We start from the raw sequence: 21,149 nt of genomic DNA on the forward strand, positions 1-21,149 counted from the left end.
TAAAATGGATACAAGAAACCCTGGGCCATCTAAATTTTAATGTAAATGTCATTTATTTTGGAAAATAATATATATTTCACTGAAAAAATCATGAAATATGAAATTCATTCAGATAAATGTTAAAATGCTATTTTCTTTTTTCAAAGATTTATTTATTCATGCATATAAGAACCTGGGTACAGGCCAGATGTGTGGAAGGGTGAGAGGATTCACCAGAGACAGAGTGAGAAACAAAACAGGCAGCCTGACCAAAACACACTGCTGAGGAGAGCAGTGGGTGAGAGAGGAGAGGTCTGTCGTGCCATATGGGTATATTGCCGGCCGCACTACAGAGGTTGCAGACAGCTTCACAGCGCTGCCTGCACCACGAGGGGAGGCCCTAAAATGCTATTTTCTTAAGTGAATAACTATGTTATCACCATCCAGGTCATGAAATTAAACAATTGTAATAAACCCTGAATCCATCCCAAAATCAATATCCTTTTCTTCTAGACATAACCACTAATCTGATTTCATAATTTCTTTGCTTTTCTTTATAATTGCATTTCTAAACAACATAGTTTAACTGACTGACATTATTTTATGTTTTCTATTTGTACTCTATTATTTGTCTTCTTTCCCCTTATCCTTTCCTGTCTTCTTGGGAGTATTTAAGTCATTTTAATTTTTGTTCTACCTTTGCTAGTTTGAAGTTAAACCCTTTGCTTCCATCATTTTCTGATCACCCTAGAAATTTCAGCTAGCAGACTTAATTTATGTCTGCAGTTAAGCTTTGTTTTTGCCCTTCTGCCAAACCAAGGACTTCAAAACACTTAAATTGCTTTTAGCCTTCTTCCCAAATCATGTACTATTTTGTCATGCATTTTTATCCTATGCTGTTTTTTTTGGAAACTCCACAAACATTACTATTATTGTTTTATCAGCCATCTTCTAATTTTATCCATATATACCATATACCACTTTCTTTGCTCTTCATCTTTCTCCTAGTATCCAGCTACCCAAAGAACATTCTTTAGAATTTCCTTTAGTGAGGACTAGTGACAAACTCTCCCTCCCTCTTATTTTCTGCCAGACAATGTCTTTTGGGTGCACAGTTTTTTGAAAGACGTTTGAATTGAATATGCACTTCTAGATTAACCACTATTTTCTTTTAGCACACTAAAGCTATTCCACCACATTATAGTTTCCACCACTGCTGTTGGTAGGTAATTTGATAGTCTAACTCGACTCCTTTAAGTGTAAACTGAACATTTTTCAACTGCTGCTCTTCAGATTTTGGTTTTCTGAATTTCACTATGATGTAGATATATAGAATTTAAAAAATTCATCCTGCTTGTGATTCATCGGACTTCTTCAATTTATGAATTGGTCGCATCTATCAGTTCTGGATAATTATCATTTATTATCTCTTCAAATACTGCTTCTGCCTGATTATATTCCCCTCTCCTAGGATTTTGAATAAATATATTTTAGACCTCTCATTATGAAACTGTATCCCAGGGGCAGCCCACCCTGCAGTTGCTGGGACCCATGCTCTGCAACAGGGCCCCCTGAATAGTCAAACCCAGCCCCATGGGTGCAGTGCGCTTCTGGCCTCTCAGAGGCAGGCTCCAGCTATGGCTCCTTGGAACCCTCTAGTCCTGACCTGAGTACATGCTGGTCAAGGCAGGGGCAGGACTTTTTCCTTTTGTATCTGGCTCCAGGATCATAAATGGACCAATCAAGTTCAAAGTCTCCAACTGTCAGTCAAGGGCTTGAGCTAATTATGCAGAGTGAAAATGAAAGCAAGATGATTGGTACTAACCAGACCAATCAGACGCCAGGATTGGAGAAACGGTCCAACCAGCCTTGTAGGTTGGGTGATCCTGAAGAGGATATAAAGCAGAGCAAAAGACAGTTTGACTTCATTCAGCAGTCATCCTCTGAAAAGAGAAGAGGCATTCAGCCGCCAATCTCTGAAGAGTCACTCGCCAGATAATCTCCATGGAATTTAGCAGCGCTCACAGAGAGCTTTGAGAGCTGCCCTCTCTAGTTCGCTAGCACTGTCTCCTGGTGCTGTTGAGTCCATCGCTGTCTGTTTTAGCATCTGGTGCTGTCCAGCCCATCCTTCAGACTGTTGCTATGGGCCATTGCAGTGTCACCTCAGCCCCACCTGTAAGTACCTCCAGCTGCCACTGTGAGCTAGGCCTTATTGACAGAACAGGACCATCTGACATGAGTAACTTTTGTTTGTAGTACTGGGCACCATGGACACTCTCTGGGGTGAGACAGCTGCCCACTTGTGGCCTTAGAAACTTTCCTTTTCCTGATCTCGTTTGTTAAATAAACACCATTGTTGTTGGATCCTGAGCCTCACTGGAACATTGCAATTGAACACACGAATGAGAACCTTTAGACTGTGACTTACCCCCATCTCTTTCCCTCACCCCCAACCTTGGCACTATCTTTGGCTCTGTTTTAGCATTACTTTAATTTCATTTTCATATTATACACTCTCTCTGTTTGTCCCCATGGTGAATATATACATAGGTCTACTTTCTTTCAGGTTATTAATTTTAGTTGGATCTAATCTGTTTTTAACTCTCATCCTTTAATATTTTAATTTCATTTCTTCTTTTTTCATTTCTAAGTTTATTCCTTCTCTTCAAACCTGCTGTGTGACTGTATAGCTTTCTGTTGTCTCTATATATCTACTCTGATCTTTTATTTTCACAAACATGGTTAGATTACTTCAATTTCCAAAGTTTTTGCAGGTGTTTTCTTACTAGATATCCTCTGGGTTTTCAATTCTCACGTTTTCCTGGTGTTCTTGATTATTTTCACTGAGTAATGGTAATTGAATTTGAAAGAAAATTGAGGGCTAGATGAATGATCTTTTTCCAGGCAGGATTAATTCCATTGGGCATTTAAGTTATTGCCACCCCTTAAATTGTATATCACCCAAGAGAAACAAACCTGGTCTCAGTAATTTAATTTCTGAGAAATTATACTACATAAAACTAAATTTATATTCAGAGATATTCAAGTCAATGTTATTTATGATAGCATAGAAACTGTTAATAACTTATATGTCCAATAACAGGACTAGCTAGATGTATAAATTATATGAACAGCCTCAGAGATATTAGAGTGATGTTAATTTAAACTATATAATGTCATGCAAAATGTCTTTTATAATTACAGTAAAAAAGAAAAAAATCTTAAGTTAAAAAGAAATAAAAATTACATATATAATTGTAAGTATCTTAGCAAAAAGTTATGCATAAAAAAGTCTGAAGGAGTACTAATAGTTTTCAATGACCATAAAATATTCTCTGTACCTGTGCTGCACTATGATAACCATAGTACTTCACTGCTATATAGCTCTTGAAATGTGGCTAGTGTGGCTGAAGAATTACTGTTACTATAAAATTTTAAAATTCATTTAATTTAAATTACTTTAAATTTAGATAGCTATATGTAGCAGTTGCAGCTACACTGGGCAGTGCAGGTTTAGAAAATATTAATGATTTGGGGGAAGTGGTTAAGACTTTTAAAATTTTCCCTCTTTTAATAGTTTTTTTTTTTTATAGAGGCATGTTTTATTTATTTATTTATTTGTTTGTTTGTTTGTTTTGTTTTTTTATACATGCACTGGGTACAGTCAGAAGCACGGGAGGGTGAGAGAATTCACCAGAGCCAGAGCAGGGAGCAGAGCAGGCAGAAGGACCGAAGTACACTGCTGAGGGGAGCAGCGGGCGGCAGGAGAGGTCTGCGCACCATGTGGGACCCTCCTCCGGTGGCCGGGGAGCAGCCGGGGATCGAACTGGCGCCTCAGGCCCGGGGCAGCTTCGCAACCCAGCGCTCAACCGCTGCGCCACCGGGGAGGCCCTCTTTTAATAGTTTTTGAAGGGTTCCGAATGTTCCTTATGTACAATTATCACATTATAAACTAAAAAGGCTTTAATAAAACTATCCCATAATAAAACATTAGAAAGTTAGAAAGTCTAGTAGATGTTAAAAGGCCTATCTGTACCAATTCTTTTTGACAAATATTAAATGTGTCAGTAACTAAACTATTATATTCAATGTGACAATTTTTATAATTTTAGTATAAAATGATTTTTTAAAAGTATCAAGTAAAAAATGAATTATAGTCTGATTACCTTTCCACACGCTATTCTGGAATCACAACAAATAATGGATATATTTTTATTTTCTAGTTGAAAATCAAGTACATTGTCATCAGTTGTCTCTTTTCCTGGAATATCCACAGAGTGTTGATAAGAAATTGTTTTAAAGTGCTTTGAATCAACTGAGGAATGAATCACATAAAAGTACATATAAGCTTAAGATTTTCCAAAACATCTTTCTAAAATGAAATTTCAAATTCTATTACAAATGTATTGATTTGTCAGACTTTTTTTAATAGAAGAAAATTGAAGGCGTTCATTAAATTGAGAGCTTTTTTTTATTAAAAACTGAGACTAATCCTTTGTTAAAAGAAGAAAAAATAATGATTTTTTATTAAGTGGAATTTTCTACCCTTACGTTTAGTAGAAACTAGGGATTTAGTTTAAAAAAAAAACAAAATTATACCTTCTTCTCTAAGTTTTTTTTCTTTTCTTTTCTTTTCTTTTCGTTTCGTTTCTAGATTTACCGATCTATGCATATAAGAGCTGGGGCACAGGCCAGAGATGCGGGGGTAAGAGGATTCACCAGAGACAGAGTGGGGAACAGAACAGGCAGATGGACTGAAATACACTGCTGAGGGGAGCAGGGTGCAAGACAGGAGAGGTCTGCTGCACCATGTGGGTCCCTCTAAGTATGTTTTCAATAGCTAGCTCTGAGGGGTAGAGGAGGAAACTGATGCTCAGAAAGATCAATTAATTTACCCCATATCAGAGAGTCTATAAGGAGAAAAGCAAGGATACAAATCCAGTGCTCCTGATTTTAAAATTAGTTCTCCCTCCACTATATCAGTACTGCAGTTATACTGGCCAACTCAATGACAGGAAAAATATATGAAGAAAAGAATCTGATTGTTTTGGATAGACTTCCCATGTCCTGGTTTTAAAATAAAATGGGGTGTGTACTTAACAAAAAAAAGGACAATGAACTTAAAAGCTCTTTGCAGCTGTGAAAGTATTCTATAGATGTCGCTAATTTATTTAAATCAATAACAACAAAGATATGAAGACTAAAAACTCCAAAAGTGAAATGACTGAAACACCAGATCTTTTAAGTCATTTTAACTCTATTGACTGAAATGAAAATTTAAATATTATTGTAACGATACACACCACTGTTAGCTCTTGGTCAAATGTGGATATACCACTGATCTATAACATCAGTGTTGACAGACTCACCTTCTTCAGATACATTAGTCTGTTCATTTCTTATTATTGCATAGTGCTTGGACATTTGTCGCTCCTGTTTTCTACAAAACGAAAGATATGATGCATAAATTTGGAATGTGCATAAAAGCTAGAAGCTAGTACAAGTTTTAACTGCATCATTTGTTACCTTTATCTATTATTATTTGTTCCAGTATTTAATCATTCCGAGTCAGTCTCTAGTCTGCTTAGTGGATAGATTTCTGTAACAAAGGAAATTCTGGATTGCTTTGAGGATTTGGGATTGGTAAATTTCTACTTTCAATCAGTGAGTTTACTGAGTTTCTGAATCTCGTAACATCCACCAAGAACTAGTTTGTTTTAACCAATTTTTATTTCTTCACTTGGGAACAAATCTTCAAAATTACATAATTAGGGAACAGGGTTCTTATTTTCTTTTTCTTTTTCTTTTTTTTTTTTTTTGTGGGACCCTCGCCGGTGGCCAGGGATCGAACTGGTGCTGCAGAGGCTGCGGGCAGCCTCGCAACCCAGCGCTCAACCGCTGCGCCACCAGGGGAGGCCCAGGAACAGGGTTCATTTTACAAAACAATCTCTGATTGAATTATTTGAGTTTTAATATAAAATGCTCATGTTACCTCCGAAGGGCTTTTTCTTTTTCTTTGAGTCTATCAGCTTCACTACCATGGGCTGCATGAGGATCAATACAGATTAATTCAGATTTAGAGCTTTGAATATTTTGTTTTTCCTCATAGATGTAGTCAATCAGACTTTGGAAATAACTACAACAAGCAGCCTGAAAAACAAAGTGGTCATTTTCATCCCATCAGTTCTAGATAAAGTCTAGTAGGAGGATGGAGAGAGAAGGGAAACCAGAAATGGCAATAGGATTTGGATGGCAATCTATCATAATCATTTTTGGTCTAACAGCTTTATTGAGATATAATTCATATACCATACAGTTCACCAATTTAAAGTGTATAATTCACTGATGTTTATTCACAGAGTTGTGCAATCATCACCAGAACCAATTTTATAACATGAAACCAACTTTAGAATAACAATAAGTGTTACTCCCTAACCTCCTCTGTTCTCAGCACCTGGCAATCACTTATTTATTTTCTGTGTCTATAGATTTGCCTGTTTGTAAGTTTATATAAATGGAATCATATAACACGTGGTACTTAGTGATTGACTTCTGTCACTTTGCTGATGATATCAAGGTTCATGTATATTTTAGCATGTTTAAGTATTTCATTTCTTTTTTCTTTTTCTTTTTTTTTTTTTTTTAAGATTTTATTTATACAAGAACCGGGTTACAGGCAGAGGCACGGGAGGGTGAGAGAATTCACCAGAGACAGAGCGGGGAGCAGAGCAGGCAGAAGGACCGAAGTACACTGCTGAGGGGAGCAGTGGGAGAGACAGGAGATGTCTGCTCGCCATGTGGGTTGCTCCGAGGCCGGCGGGGTTTGAACCGACGCTGCAGAGGCTGCAGACAGCTTCACAGCGCTGCACTCAACCGCCTGTGCCACCATAGAGGCCCCAAGTACTTCATTTATTTCATATAGGTGAATAATATTCCATTGTATAGAGACATCACTTTTATTTATCAGTTGATGGGCATTTGGGCTTTTTTCACTTTCTAGCCACTATGAATCATGCTGCTGTGCACATTTGTGTATAAGTATTTGGGTGGACATATGTTGCCAATTCTCTTGGGTGTATACCCTAAGAGTGGAATTACTGGGTTATATGGTAACTCTGTATTTAACTTTCTGATAAACTACCAGTTTCACTACATCCTTGCCAGCACTTGTTATCTGCTTTTTGATTAGCACCAGACTAGTAGGTGTGAAATGGTATACCATTTTAGTTATCATTTGATTGTCCCAATGACTAATATATACTTCTTTTAAGAATGGCAATGCTGGGCCTCCCCTGGTGGCGCAGCAGTTGAGTGCTGGGCTGTGAAGCTGCCCGCAGCCTCTAGAGTACCGGTTCTGTCCCTGGCAGCCAGGCGAGGGTCCCACATGGCGCGCAGACCTCTCCTGCTGCGTCCACTGCTCCCCTCAGCAGTGTATTTCATCATTCTGCCTGTTCTGCTCCCTGCTCTGGCTCTAGTGAATCCTCTCACCCTCCCGTACTTCTGACTGTACCCAATGCTTGTATAAATAAATAAATAAATCTTAAAAAAAAAAAAAAAAAGAATGGCAATGCTGGGGAAAGTTGCAGGAGAAAATACTATATATGTTTAAAAATGACAGATTCTGGGCCTCCCCGGTGGTGCAGCGGTTGAGCGCTGGGTTGCGAAGCTGCCCGCAGCCTCTGCAGTGCAGGTTCGATCCCCGGCTGCTCCCCGGCCACCAGAGGAGGGCCCCACATGGTGCGCAGACCTCTCCTGCTGCCTGCTGCTCCCCTCAGCAGTGTGCTTAGGTCCTTCTGCCTGCTCTGCTCCCCGCTCTGGCTCTGGTGAACTCACTCACCCTCCCGCGCTTCTGACTGTACCCAGTGCTTGTATAAATAAATAAATAAATAAATCTTAAAAAAAAAAAAAAAAAATGACAGATTCTTCAGAAAACCCACTTTAAAACTTACATGTTCTATTGGTTCAGAACTACTGTAGTCAGAGCAAACATCCACCTTGGCAAAAAATGTTCTTAAATCACTTCCACAAAATTCACACTTGAGCAGTAGCTCTTCCTCTTCTTCCTTTAGAGAGTCAGGGGCAGGGGAAGGGGAATGAAAAAATGAGCAGAAGGCACCAGAGTTCCATGTAAGGTGGCAAATATTCAAAACTCCTGTCAAATACCCTGGGGCCTCTCAGAAATAGTGGGGAGCTTATAGGGAGCTGAGATCCTGTACCAGAAGACACTAAACCAGCAAGATCTGTTATTCCGGTAATGAGATAGCACTTCTATTCAAAGACTTGTGAGCACTGAGGAGCTGAGGTGTTGTTTCCAGGGGCTCTATCTGGTACAATTCATTAGTGCAAGGTGAGCCCACTAGCAGCTGTATGGGTCATTGGGATATGTCCTCAATGAAGAAGAAAATTGCTGAAATGACTTTCCTGTTGATATCAGAGTCCCTTGTGGAAGAGGGGTATATACAGTATGTAACAGAAGCAAGAGACAAAAGATAAAACATACTTGATTTTATGCAAATGGTCTACCATAAACTCTTTCAAGAATTGTGAAGAAAAAGTCTACATTATTATGTAGGTCACTATTTATAATAATTAACTTTCTAAAGTTGATTTCTTTCTGAAGGAGAAGTCCATGTTGGAGCTATCAATTCTCCAGTCTATGCTGTGGAGGGAATACAAGAGGGGAAGTGGGACACTAGGGAAAGCAAAAGGGAGCTGTGGAATTAAGGGTGCGGGGGACGCCGTAGGGTTGATGTACTATGGCCATGCCATTGCGTGGAAGCTGTAGGGGCTCTGGGGCAAGTGAGCAGCCAAGCTTCAGCCCAAGCCTCTAGGAAAACCTGATTATGACTTACAGATCAGATCATGAACATCACCAGGGCACCTGTTATTGTCATGGAAACTAATTTCTAGGACTAGCTGAAAGCCACCATGGGTTCAACAACCTTAGGCCTGCACATGAGAGCAGAATACTTGGGGAGTAAAGCCTTGCCATAGAGAGAGAGAGTATGGCTACCACATGATGAATCAGGGCAGAAAAGGGGGTTGGTAACATCAGATCATCTATAACCTGCTGATACAAGTGAACTCCTTGGCCTGTCATTCCTTCAACCCTTCAGTTGGGGGATGACACTATGTCATACAGTCCAAGTATGGGAATAACCACGCCAGTGAGCTACATTCAATTGACTGATGTAGCTGGGTGGTGTGCCATCCTGTTTGGAATTAGAGAGGTGATCTATCACTTGCTAATTAAACATAGGCATTAAACAGTCACTTATGTTCATTAAATATGGCAAATATTCACTTACACTTCCAGGCTTTATAGTTACTGTTATGGGTTGAATTGTGTCCCCAAAAAACATGTTGAAATTCAATGTCTGGTGCCTATCAATGCAACCTTGTTTAGAAATGGAATATTCACAGGTGTAATAAGTTAAAATGAGGTCATCAGGGTAGGCTCCAAACCAATATGACTGGTGATCTTAAGAGAATAAGGACATTTGGACAATGAATGCTAGGACAACTCAGGCAGATCAGAGTGTTACAGTTGCACACCAAGGAATGCCAGAATGAATGACCACCTCCAGAAGCTAGGAAGAGGCAAGGAAGCAATCTTCCCTAGAGGCTGGGCTTCCTGAAACTTGTTTTGGTCTTCTACCCTCCAGAACAGTGAAGCAATATGTTCTGTGGTTTTAAGCTACCCATGTTGTAGTGCTTTGCAACAGGAGACCTAGGAAACAAATATAGCTACCCCCAGTATTATTCTAGTAAATGAGCTCTTTGCCTATTTTTTTTAATGTTCTATATCTTTTGTGGAAATCATCACTTAGCTTTTTACATTTATTACAATAATAATTAAAAAGAACATGCATTCAAATTACCTTTAATGTAATGTTTAAATTGGAACTCTCTTGTTTGTATGCCAGAATAGATGGTGGCCCAATGCTGGGCAATGTTCTTAGAGAAGGTTCAAACAGTGTTATGAAGTCTTCCTTAAACTAAGTTTAAAGAGAGAAAAACAGAGAAAGGGAAAGGGGAGAAAATTAAGAGTGGATAAATGATTTTTACCCTGAACATAATGTACTAGGTGGGCAGATAAACATTTCTTACCTCCAGCTCACATAAAATATTCAGTTTGGGCTCGTCTGGATTAATTACCCATTTTTCTAAAAGGAAAATGATAGATTTAGCAGGAAAGTTTAAAACTTTTGTTCAATGTATTCCATTTCCTCTAGCTTGAGATCATTGTCCCTCAAACGCACACTGTTTAAATGTCCTGAAACCCTATCTTTCACCATATTTTTTTAAAAAATAAATTCTTTTTTTAAAAAGATTTATTTATTTATGCATAGGAGAACTGGGTACAGGCCAGAGGTGTGGGGGAGTGGGGGGTGAGAGGATTCAAGAGAGACAGAGTGGGGAACAGAATAGGCAGACTGGCTGAAATACACTGCTGAGGGGAGCAGTGGGCAAGACAGGAGAGGTCTGTTTCACCATGTGGGTTGCTCCCTGGCTGGTGGGGGATCGAACCCTCACTGCAGAGGCTGTGGATAGCTTCACAGCACCGTGCTTAACCCCTTGTGCCACCAGGGAGGCCCTCACCACCTTCATGTAGCTGTTCTCATGGGAGTGGGCTGTTCTAAAGTGGGTAGGCTCTATTCAAGTTAAGTTTAGTTCTCTAATGGTAGTTTGCCTTTGCCAGTAGTGGAAATCATTCCATTTACCTCTTGACTTAGAAGTCAGATTTTCAGGTTCAGTTTCCGGTGTTACAGGGCATATTTCCTTTCCTGTAAAATAAATGTCCATTGGTCATTAATCCAGACAATGTAGAAACGAAGTTTAATATATAAAAAAAATAGGTCTCTTGGAAACATTTTTGTATTTATCTTTCAAATTTGTGCCTTTCACCAAATAACATTTTATCATCTAGGAACAAAGGAAACTCACCATTAATATAGCACCACTAATATATCATGTTTTAAATATTTCCCTGTTCCTTTCTAGTTCTAGAATACACTAATGCATATTTTACTTGATTATAATCATGGTTTCTAGACCTTTTGCTTCCTGCTTTTTTTTAAATTTAAATGCTATTCTATCTACTCTATATCTGTTATTTTGTAAATAACTTTCTGATAGAAATGTTGGGGTGGGAGTGAGGGTAACTCCGTTCCAGACAGTGAAGTAAATTATTGGCATTATTCCCTTTAAGTTCTGGAAAGGGGCCATTAGCATATCAGCAACCTTGAATAAATGTCTGAAGATTTAGCAGAGCAGACTGAAATGATGAAAACCAATCAGAACAACCTATAAAAGGACAGCAGTAAAGCGAGGGACTGACCCTTTTTCTTAGCAGTAAAGATGAGGACTGCTACTACAAAATGAGATAGGCTTCAGAAGGGGGCATGCTTGCTACATAGATTATCAGAAAAAAATATGTTTTAGGTAGGTTATCAAACAGAAATGTCAGCACAGGTATAAAAAATGAATGCAAAAAGATTTCCATGACAGCATTATTTGTTATAAAGAAGAGTTCAAACCCAAACCAATAGAATTTATATAGATCACAATAACTTTGTACAATAGCACAGTTGTTTCAAAGAACTACATCTTTCTGGACATGGACAGGTCCGTAACACACTACTAAGTAGAAAAATAAAGGAAAGATAAAATGCCATTATTCGCAGGAAATGTAATTGTCTTGTAGATATTCAACTAAAATATATTAAATAAAATAAGAAAGTTCAACAATGGGGTGTAAGATATAAGATATAATCTAGATATAAGATTAATACATAGAAGTCAGTAGTTTTCCTATACATTGAGAATAACTACTAGAAAATATAACAGGAAAGAGATTACAATTGTTACATCAATAAAAGACTGTAAATTACAGAGGAATAAACTATGAACTATATGAGAGACTTACAGGGGGAAAAGCAACTATAAAAGAAGTCCTGCAAAAAAAAAAGGAGAGTTACAGTAGGTTCCTGCTAGTAAAGTTATCAAAAAAGGAAACCATCATATGAGGTGGCTTTAAATGTGTTGTAACACACGCAAATAAACAAAAACCTAAACCAGTCAATTTCTGCAAATGCTTCAAGATTAAAAACAACCAAACAGCCCGCTAAATTTTCCCAAATAATGCAATAACTAAAGCAAATCAATTAAGTTTTTTGCTGTGCTCCCATGTTTTTTCTATTAAAAATCCTGTCCCCTGTTTCCCTGTTGTGGAGTACTCTTCACAATTCCAGTCTAGCACTACCCAATTCCAATCCATATTTGCACAAATAAATTTGAAATTCCTCAGTTTATCTTTTAACACTGCAAAGCAAACCAAAGACTCAACTTCCAGTTACATTGAAAAATCCCATCAAAATGACTTGACTATATAGATTAATTTGGGAATAATTAACACCTTCTTAGTTTCAGGTACATTTTTATGTTAGTTATATTATGTCATTCCTCCAGGGAAAACCTCCCTTTCCACTTCATTCTCAGTGAAGTCAACTGCTCCTCCTTGTCTCTTTGATTCCTGCCATGTATGTTCTTTCTTACTCCACTGCAGCCATTCTGTCCACCTCCTTGTTCTAGTAGGAGGCTTCCTGTGCCTGGGAAACTCTTCCTCCAGAGATCATCATGGCTCACTCTCTCATTACCTTGAGTATTTGATCAAATACTTCAGCTTCACTGCAAAGATTTCCCTGACCACCTTGTGTAAGTTTGTACTATCCTGCCCAAGCTTTCCTATCTCTTTCCCTTCTTTATTTTTCCTCCTAACACTGAGTACATCAGTGATTCAATTATATATTTACTTATTTTGTCTATCTCACCATCACCTCCATCTCCCACACTTCAATAGAAGATCATTTAGGCAATGGTTTTATTTGTTAATTGCATTTCCTTAGAAGAGCACTTGACCTATGGCAGGTGCTCAATAAGCATCTGCTGAATAAGTGATACACATAGTGTATCACACTGAATAAGTGTATCACATAGAACAGAAACAGTTGAAAGGAGAAGTTATTCATAGTGGTTAATTCTGAGGAATATCTTGAGGTAAGTTACAATTCAATTTTTACAATATGTATTTCTTAATGGGCTGACAGTTAAAAAATAGCACGTATCTGTTACCAGGAATAAATCTACAGATTTGTATTGAAATATAAAGACAGATTATTTCTTGATGTGAACATAAATATTAGCATTTATTAAAGACTGAGTGCCAAGGATTTAAATATTTACTCTCATTTTGGCAGACGTATTATTTGCAACAGATGAAGAAACTGAGACTCAATGATTTTAACTAACTTGTCCAGTAATCACACATTTAGTTTGTGTTTGATATGGAAATTAAACCTGGCTCTACTGGCTGTCTATACCTGTGCCCTTCCCAACTTACAGTCCCATCTCCCAACAGAAGTTAAGAAATCAAACTACTTACGCCATTGTTTTTTTTTATATAATTCTTGAAGCCAACTTTCTTCTGTTTGTACTGAAATTGGAATTCTGGGACCCAAACTATGATAAATAGTCCTGAAATTTAGACAAAATGTTAGTTTTACGAATACTTATATACGTGTTAAGTTATTCTAAATATAGTACATTTAACAATGAAATAGCAAATGTACAGAGAAGATCCTGATTTCTATTCTATTTGAAATATTTTCCTTTGAAGTATTTTATTCTTATCGTTTCAATAAAGTCAAACACAAGTATCTATTCTTTGAAAATAGTCCTTTCTAAACCTTAGGGGCTTCCAATATTATATCATTTCCCCCAAGGAGTAAATCACTTCCACAGTCTCTGTGACATGTGTTGCTATGGTGGCAGCAGTGATGATATATGTTTAAACACTGACTTCGGTTGGAATTAACCAAATATTTTAAGGGCTGGGGTTAAATAGATTGTAATTAAATAATCTATATTCTTTCTAATAATTATTTGATAAATTGACTCATTAACCTCACAGAAAAGTAGGAATCTATTGACCTTTATTAGTTAAAGTGACTATATAATAAAATAAAAAACAAAATTAACAGGCAACTATAAATCAGGGACATTCTTCAGGGGAGGGGGAGGGAGAGGGATCAAAACAGGTGAGAGAAGAGCACAAGGAACTTTGGCAATGGTGCACAGGTGAATTGGTAGTGGGAATTTTACAGGGATTCTAAAGTGACTATTACTAGTAACAAGCAAATGACAACTATTGCCTCTCAAATTCCTTTCCCTCTTTGAATTTCAATTTTTGTAATATATTGTTACATTCTAAAATTATGAAACAAAAATTTCCCAAATATTTAGTCAATGTTAAGACTGCCACTTTCCCACCATGCTCAGTTCTCTTGTGTTTCTACTTTCCTTGATAGATGCTTTGTTCTGTGGCACATTGCATCAGTGGGGTTTTAATTCTTAAATGACTATCCTGTAATAGGCAAAGAACTCCTCTGCTGAAGCCACCTGTGCAAATCTTTGAGGGAGCCCTGTTTATCTATCTCCTAGAGAACCAAGCAACAGACATCAAGAATGAAGGGACCTTAAAGAGCAATCCCTAGACAACATTTAAGGTTGTTCCCCCTCCACCAATTTATTTATCTATTTATTTTTATTTTATATATATTTTACATCATTCTTCCTTTTTGTACAATGTATGTGTTCTCCTCTCAGATGTAGTCCCTGTAGAATGCCCACTACCAATTCACCTGTGCACCATCGCCAAAGTCCCTTGTGCTCTTCTCTCACCTGTTTTGATCCCTCTCCCTTCCCCTCCCCTGAAGAATGTCCCTGATTTATAGTTGCCTGTTAATTTTGTTTTTTAATTTATTATAATTATTTTTTCCTGATCCCTTATTTGTTTACATTCTTCCTATAAGTGAAATCATCTGATATTTTTCTTTTTCTTTCTGGCTTATTTCACTGAGCATAATTCCTTCTAGCTCCATCCATGTTGCTATGAATGGCATGAGTTTATCTTTTTTGATTGTTGAGTAATTTTCCATTGTGTATATATACTACATCTTTTTGATCCAGTTATCTATTTTTGGTCATTTGGGTTGTTTCTATATTTTACCTATTGTAAATAGTGCTGCAATAAACATAGGGGTACATGTGTACTTTTGAATTAATGTTTTGGTGTCCTTTGGGTAAAGATCCAGAGAAGGGGAATTGCTGGGTTATATGGAAGCTCTATTTTTACTTGTTTGAAGAACCCCCACACAGCCTCCATAGTGGTTCCCCCCCCCAATTTAATAGTTAACAAAATCAATACATTATTCATTTAGATCTCTGTACCTTTCTTAGACTATTACTAAATGCCATTTCTGAAATGTTCTATAAAGATGAATGATGACAAGATAATGACAAAATTAACATTCACTGAGATGTTACTTTGTAGTCTATCATAGTAATTGCTTTACTTACATTATTTCATTTATCTTTACTAAAACTAATCAAGGCAGTTATTAGTATTCTTTTTGTAGTCAAGGAAACTGAGAGTGTAGAGAACCTCTCAAAACCCATGGCTGGCAGAGGCAGATGGGGCCTGGATCTTCTTGATTTCAAAGCTATTTCTCCACATTCATCTGTCTCCTATTGTTTGCTCTGTGTTCAACCAGTGTAGTAGTAATATGACAGTTAAAATACCAATTGAGCCAATAATGGTTTCATTTTTATGACCTGTTAGGACAGATTTCCTTAAAAACACAATCTCACCAAATTCACCAGAAAATGATGAGAAATAATTAAAAGGGAAGATTTATGAGGCAAAATTAAGAATTTGATTTAGGAGCGGTTTCCATATAATAAGAATACTAGGTCCACAGCAGATAAACACAATTTTCTCTCCCTTCCTTTACAAGATTTTATTGGAATACTAAGCACTTAAAAAACTAACACGCAGTCAAAAAATAGCCTTGGAAAACAGAAAGGTGTCATTAGTAAATGAGTAATGTTTATGAAATTTTTGAAAGGAAGAAAATTAATGGCCTCAGTTTGGAGAAAACCAGAATGACAAAGACTACAGCTCAAGACAATAAATGTAAGTAAAGGTCTTCCAAAGGAACCCTCTGAGGAGCTCTTAGCTCAGACTGAACTAAATAGAGAGGAGGATTTGGGGATCATCACTACAGTAATTCAAGGAATGAATTTGGAAGATCTGATTAGGCAGGTCTGTCCTCTCTCCTATACAAGGCAATAGGAAGCAGCTGTTTTACTTCCAAAAGAAATCCAAAGAATTGCTTTGTAAAGAGAGTGGGCAGACCCACTTGGGGAGGCAGTCCTCAAAGAAAATATGTAGTACCTCAAAAAGCTTGGGGGAATAAAGGGAAAAAAGGGCATTCCATTCAGGAATGAAATACAGAAAGAGCTCCAATCCCAGTAATGTGTCCTTATCTCTAGTAATAGTGGTTTATCGAGCTTGCCTGTTGCCTGCCGACACCCCACAGGAAGCTGGCTCTGACATGCCCATCTATCTACATAAGGCTCACATCAACCTTCCATGTCAGCCCTGTTAGGAAACAGAACTCAGCTCTGAGACCCCATCATGAATGGATAACCAAAGATTACTTGTCAAATAAGGACAATGAATAGCATGGAAGAGAAGGACTGTGGAACAGATCTGATTCTGCAAAGAAAAAGGGACACAAAGAACAAAGGAGAACTTCAGTACAACAGCACCCTCAGAAAGATTTCTTTAAGGGCCTCCCCGGTGGCGCAGCGGTTGAGGGCTGGGTTGCGAAGCTGCCTGCGGCCTCTGCGGCGCCGGTTCGATCCCCGGCTGCTCCCCGGCCACCGGAGGAGGATCCCACATGGTGCGCAGACCTCTCCTGCCACCCGCTGCTCCCCTCAGCAGTGTACTTCAGTCCCTCTGCCTGCTCTGCTCCCCACTCTGGCTCTGGTGAACTCTCTCACCCTCCCGCGCTTCTGACTGTACCCAGTGCATGTATAAACAAAACAAACAAACAAATATAATAAATAAATAAAAACATGCCTCTATAAAAAAAAAAAAAAGAAAGAAAGAAAGATTTCTTTAAGTTATTTTGAAAGAAACAACCAGAGACCAAGAATTGGTTCTCAGAAATTACAAATATAAATTCCAAAGTAAAAATTCTGCATAAGGGCTATAGTAGCATGTAAATGCTAAATGTCTTGAAGATGTCCAAGAGCCATGCAGTAAATTCTGGGAGAAAAAATGGAGACTATCAGATATCAGAAGGGTTTGAGAATCAGATTGATCAGCAATATAGATTACTAAAAGGCAATGAAGCAATATCTAAGAGCTCTGAGGGAAAATATTTTAAATATATTCTTTCATGCCAGGTTATATTATTTGGAAAGTATGAGGGAAAATTGAAGAAATTAACAGAAAGGCAAGAACTCAGGAGTTTGACCATGCATGAAATTTATATAAAATAAATACCGAGGAGTTTTTCAAGCAAAAAGAGAAGAAAGAAACAACATGAAAATTGTGAAAGTGTATCTGTTGCGCCCAATATCACAACATTGAAGACAAGTAAAAACTAAGAATTGAAAAGTTCTTACAAGAGTCAAGTTTAACAGGTGTCAGATTTCTTTTCTTTCTTTCTTTTTTTTTCCATGAATCCACTCACATTACTGGGTTCTTAGCATGAAATAATGAATGGTTTATTAGCTTTCAATTTTTAGAATCAACCAGTACCTAAAACACTGAGTTAATTATAGTTATGAAAAATAATATAAACATAATAAAACTTGGTAAAGTAACATGATTTTACATGTATAATGTATTTTAATAGTCTTTTATATAACAAAATGTGCTGTTAATTGGGAGAGAAAAGAAAGGAGTGATAGAAGGAAGTAGAAGTGCATTAATGTGTTAAGTTTTTATTATAAAGTCAATATATAGTCACTAGAGAGTCACTAAAATTGATAAATCAAGACAGAGAAGTTTAAATATTTTAAAGTTCTAAGGGTTAGAAAAACTAACTATAATATAGGCATCAAAAATGGAGAGCAGGAAAATAGGATAAATCTCATTCCTCATTTTTCATGATGGGAAGTCAGCAATTATGTCAAAAATTGATAAAGAAATGAGAATATGACATTTAAAATTATACTGAAAACAAACTTAAAAGTATCTTAATTCTGATGAGTATAAGTGGCAGGTAGAAAAAAAAAAGCATGGAATTTTAAAGATTTATTTATTTATTTATACAAGCACTGGGTACAGTCAGAAGCGCTGGAGGGCGACAGAATTCACCAGAGGCAGAGCGGAGAGCAGAGCAGGTAGACTGATGAAATACACTGCTGAAGGGAGCAGCGGGCAGCAGGTGAGGTCTGGGTGCCATGTGGGACCCTCACCCGGTGGCGGGGGGATAGAGCCGGCGCTGCAGAGGCTGTGGGCAGCTTCGCAACACAGCGCTCAACCGCTGCGCCACCGGGGAGGCCCAGCATGGTGATTTTTTTATTTTATACCCTTGTATACTTTAAGATCTTAACAATGCACATATATTTAATTAAAAAGTTGAATTAGGGCCTCCCCGGTGGCACAGTGGTTGAGTGCTGGGCTGCGAAGCTGCCCGCAGCCTCTGCAGCACCAGTTAGATCCCTGGCTGCCGGCGAGGGTCCCACATGGCACTCAGACCTCTCCTGCTGCCCGCTGCTCCCCTCGGCAATGTACTTCATCAGTCTGCCTGTTCTGCTCCCTGCTCTGGCTCTGGTGAATCCTCTCACCCTCCCGCACTTCTGAGTGTACCCAGTGCTTGTATAAACAAATAAATCTTAAAAAAAAAAGTTGAACTAAAAGGATAGAGTCTATTGAGATGGTAACAGAATGAAGACACTGGACTTGCTCTTCCATACAGTCACATTTAAATTGCAGCAGTACAAAGTTAATAACCCCTGAAAAAAGAGTAGACAACTATAGGAGCAATGCTCTAGAGGAAAGGGGTAGGAAAATCTTAATTGAATCGTGTTTACAGAGATAGTGGGGCAGTGTAACCCATGAAAGTGAGGGATGGATGCTGTGTGGAATCTGCTGTATTTGTTGACGCGGGGGCACAGGACCATATCAAGGACTTTGGAGACCTGGCGCTGTGCTGCATGAGGGGGTGTGCACCTGGCATCCAGGACAGAGGGAACACTATCAGGTAACAACAGGAGCAGGGATACAGAGTGATGCTTACTGGCTTGAGCCAGAAGCTCCCAATCAAAAGGTGAAAAGGAAACAGTATGAAAGTCTGACCTTATTATAATCAACATACAAAAACTAAAAATGAAAGAGACAAAGGAACACATCACAAATGCTGAGGGAAAAAAAAAAAACCTTAGGAAGAGTCTTAATCCAATTTATGTGAGAAATATGTTTGAAGAGGAGTTCAAGGTAATAGTCATAACAATTCTCTTGAAACTCAGAAAAAAAATTAGTGACGTTAAACAGGAACAAAATAAAGACTAAGAAAATATGAGACAGTTAATAATTAGAAACACCATAACCAAATTAAAAAATACAATTAAGGCTCCATTTACATAATGGCAGAATAGAGAGACTGGGATCACCTTCTTACCTAAACACAAATATAAAAACATATCTGCTTAAATGAAAATTCAGAAGATCCCTGACAGGCTCCCACAACTTTTACATGGTCAGCTCGTATTATAAGTTTGTGACTTGCTATAGGAAAGGAGAGGGAAGAGGCAAAGGGGGATGAGGCCAGGAAAGGAGATAACCCAGATCTAGACCCATATGTGGCTAAGAGAATTTCACCAGGGCCTTTTCAGAAAGGGGGTGGATTTACAAATGGGTGCTTGTTAGCCCTTGGTCACTGGGATTTCCATGGCAGGCATGGGCCAGGAGAATTCTTCCTGCTACCCTCCCAGCAGACAAAGAACAAAGAAAGCTCAGGCAGAGCTTTGTCAGGCGCAGTCTCAAACCCAATAGCAGCGGGAAGAACAGGTGGAAGAGACATCTCCACACTTCTTGAGAAAGAATCAAGTGCTTACAACCCAGTTCCCATATAAATGGGGTCATGGCAGTGGTTGTGGGGCGCTGAGGGCACACAGGCTGCTTGGCACCCTCTGCCTGCCAAGGCCAACTGAGTCCCAGACCTTGGGCACCATGGATCACGCATAGCCACTCTTAACATGAGACACAGGTTGGTGGAACATGACGGGCCATAGAATGGAGCAGCAAGAAATAAGTAGGGTGGGAAGAAAGGATTACTGTAGCACTAAGAGTGAGGAGAGGAGGCAGTGGTGACCTATCTGCCTCCAGCTACCCTCAATCCTCAAAAGAATGAGACAAAGTATTTAAGTTGTAGCCTCTACTCTTACCTATACTTTCTACCATGGAAAAGAAAGAAGAGAAACAAAGCTAAACCTACAATGTCCTAACCACAAAGTACAATTAAGGAGGCATTCATGTCAAGGAAGCAAGGAATATCTAAAGATTAGATGAAAAAGAAAGAAAAAAAAAAAGCCCTTGTTGCTGCACCTCCCCCTGCAGTGACCCTCAGGGCTAATGGCTGTTGCCATGGTCCCTGAGGTCCGGCTGGGCAAGGAACCATGCGCGCAGGGGGAGAACAGCAAACTCCCTAAGATGCAGAGAAGCCGAATGCCTGCCAAGAGATAATGACCACCAGAAGTTGCCACAAAGATGATTAAAAGAAATGCTGACCACCTGGAACCTTATCTTGCTTTCTCAAGGCCCACAAACTTTATTCTGCTACAACTGTCTTTCTAAAATCTTTCCTTTTTCTGGTCATTGATTACTAATTAAAAAACATACATAATTTAATAATTAGGCTAATGCAAATGAACATTACTAAACACTGTGTTATAATAGAATTGTTGGCTTAATAATCTATTATGTGCTTAACTTTAGTACCTTTGATATTAACTGCATTATAACATAAATTCACCCATGACAATTAATTAGGAGTAAACATAAGTAGGTAATAGTAGTAGTAGTTAGTACAACAAAAATATAAAGAGTTAATAGCCTGTCTACTTAGGAATGCAGCTAGGTCCAGATGTATTTTGGACATAAATCACTGCCCTGTCAATGATAAGCTAAACCTATGAGCAAGCTAATTTCTTTGATGTTCACCGATCCTATGCCTTTAGAAAAAACATATATATACTGACCACTGACTAAAATAAAGAGCACTCAGATTTACACTCTCTCTTGAAGTGTA

The 21,149-nt window shown here is 38.3% G+C and overlaps 1 protein-coding gene across 1 annotated transcript in view; it reads right to left on the reverse strand.

The window, feature by feature from the left end:
• Positions 1-21,149, reverse strand: part of ERICH6 (glutamate rich 6) — a gene marked incomplete at its 5' end in the record, with an annotated part of 113,043 nt that overhangs the window by 17,060 nt on the left and 74,834 nt on the right. Inside the window, 8 exons of the mRNA XM_084232621.1 lie at positions 4,146-4,294; positions 5,349-5,419; positions 5,972-6,129; positions 7,929-8,042; positions 9,861-9,977; positions 10,090-10,145; positions 10,704-10,766; positions 13,424-13,515. Coding sequence (XP_084088747.1) covers positions 4,146-4,294; positions 5,349-5,419; positions 5,972-6,129; positions 7,929-8,042; positions 9,861-9,977; positions 10,090-10,145; positions 10,704-10,766; positions 13,424-13,515 — 820 coding nt within the window. The remainder of the gene's footprint in view (positions 1-4,145; positions 4,295-5,348; positions 5,420-5,971; positions 6,130-7,928; positions 8,043-9,860; positions 9,978-10,089; positions 10,146-10,703; positions 10,767-13,423; positions 13,516-21,149) is intronic.

Source organism: Talpa europaea (genome assembly GCF_964194135.1).
Source record: "Talpa europaea genome assembly, chromosome: 4".
Lineage (NCBI taxonomy): Eukaryota > Metazoa > Chordata > Mammalia > Eulipotyphla > Talpidae > Talpa > Talpa europaea.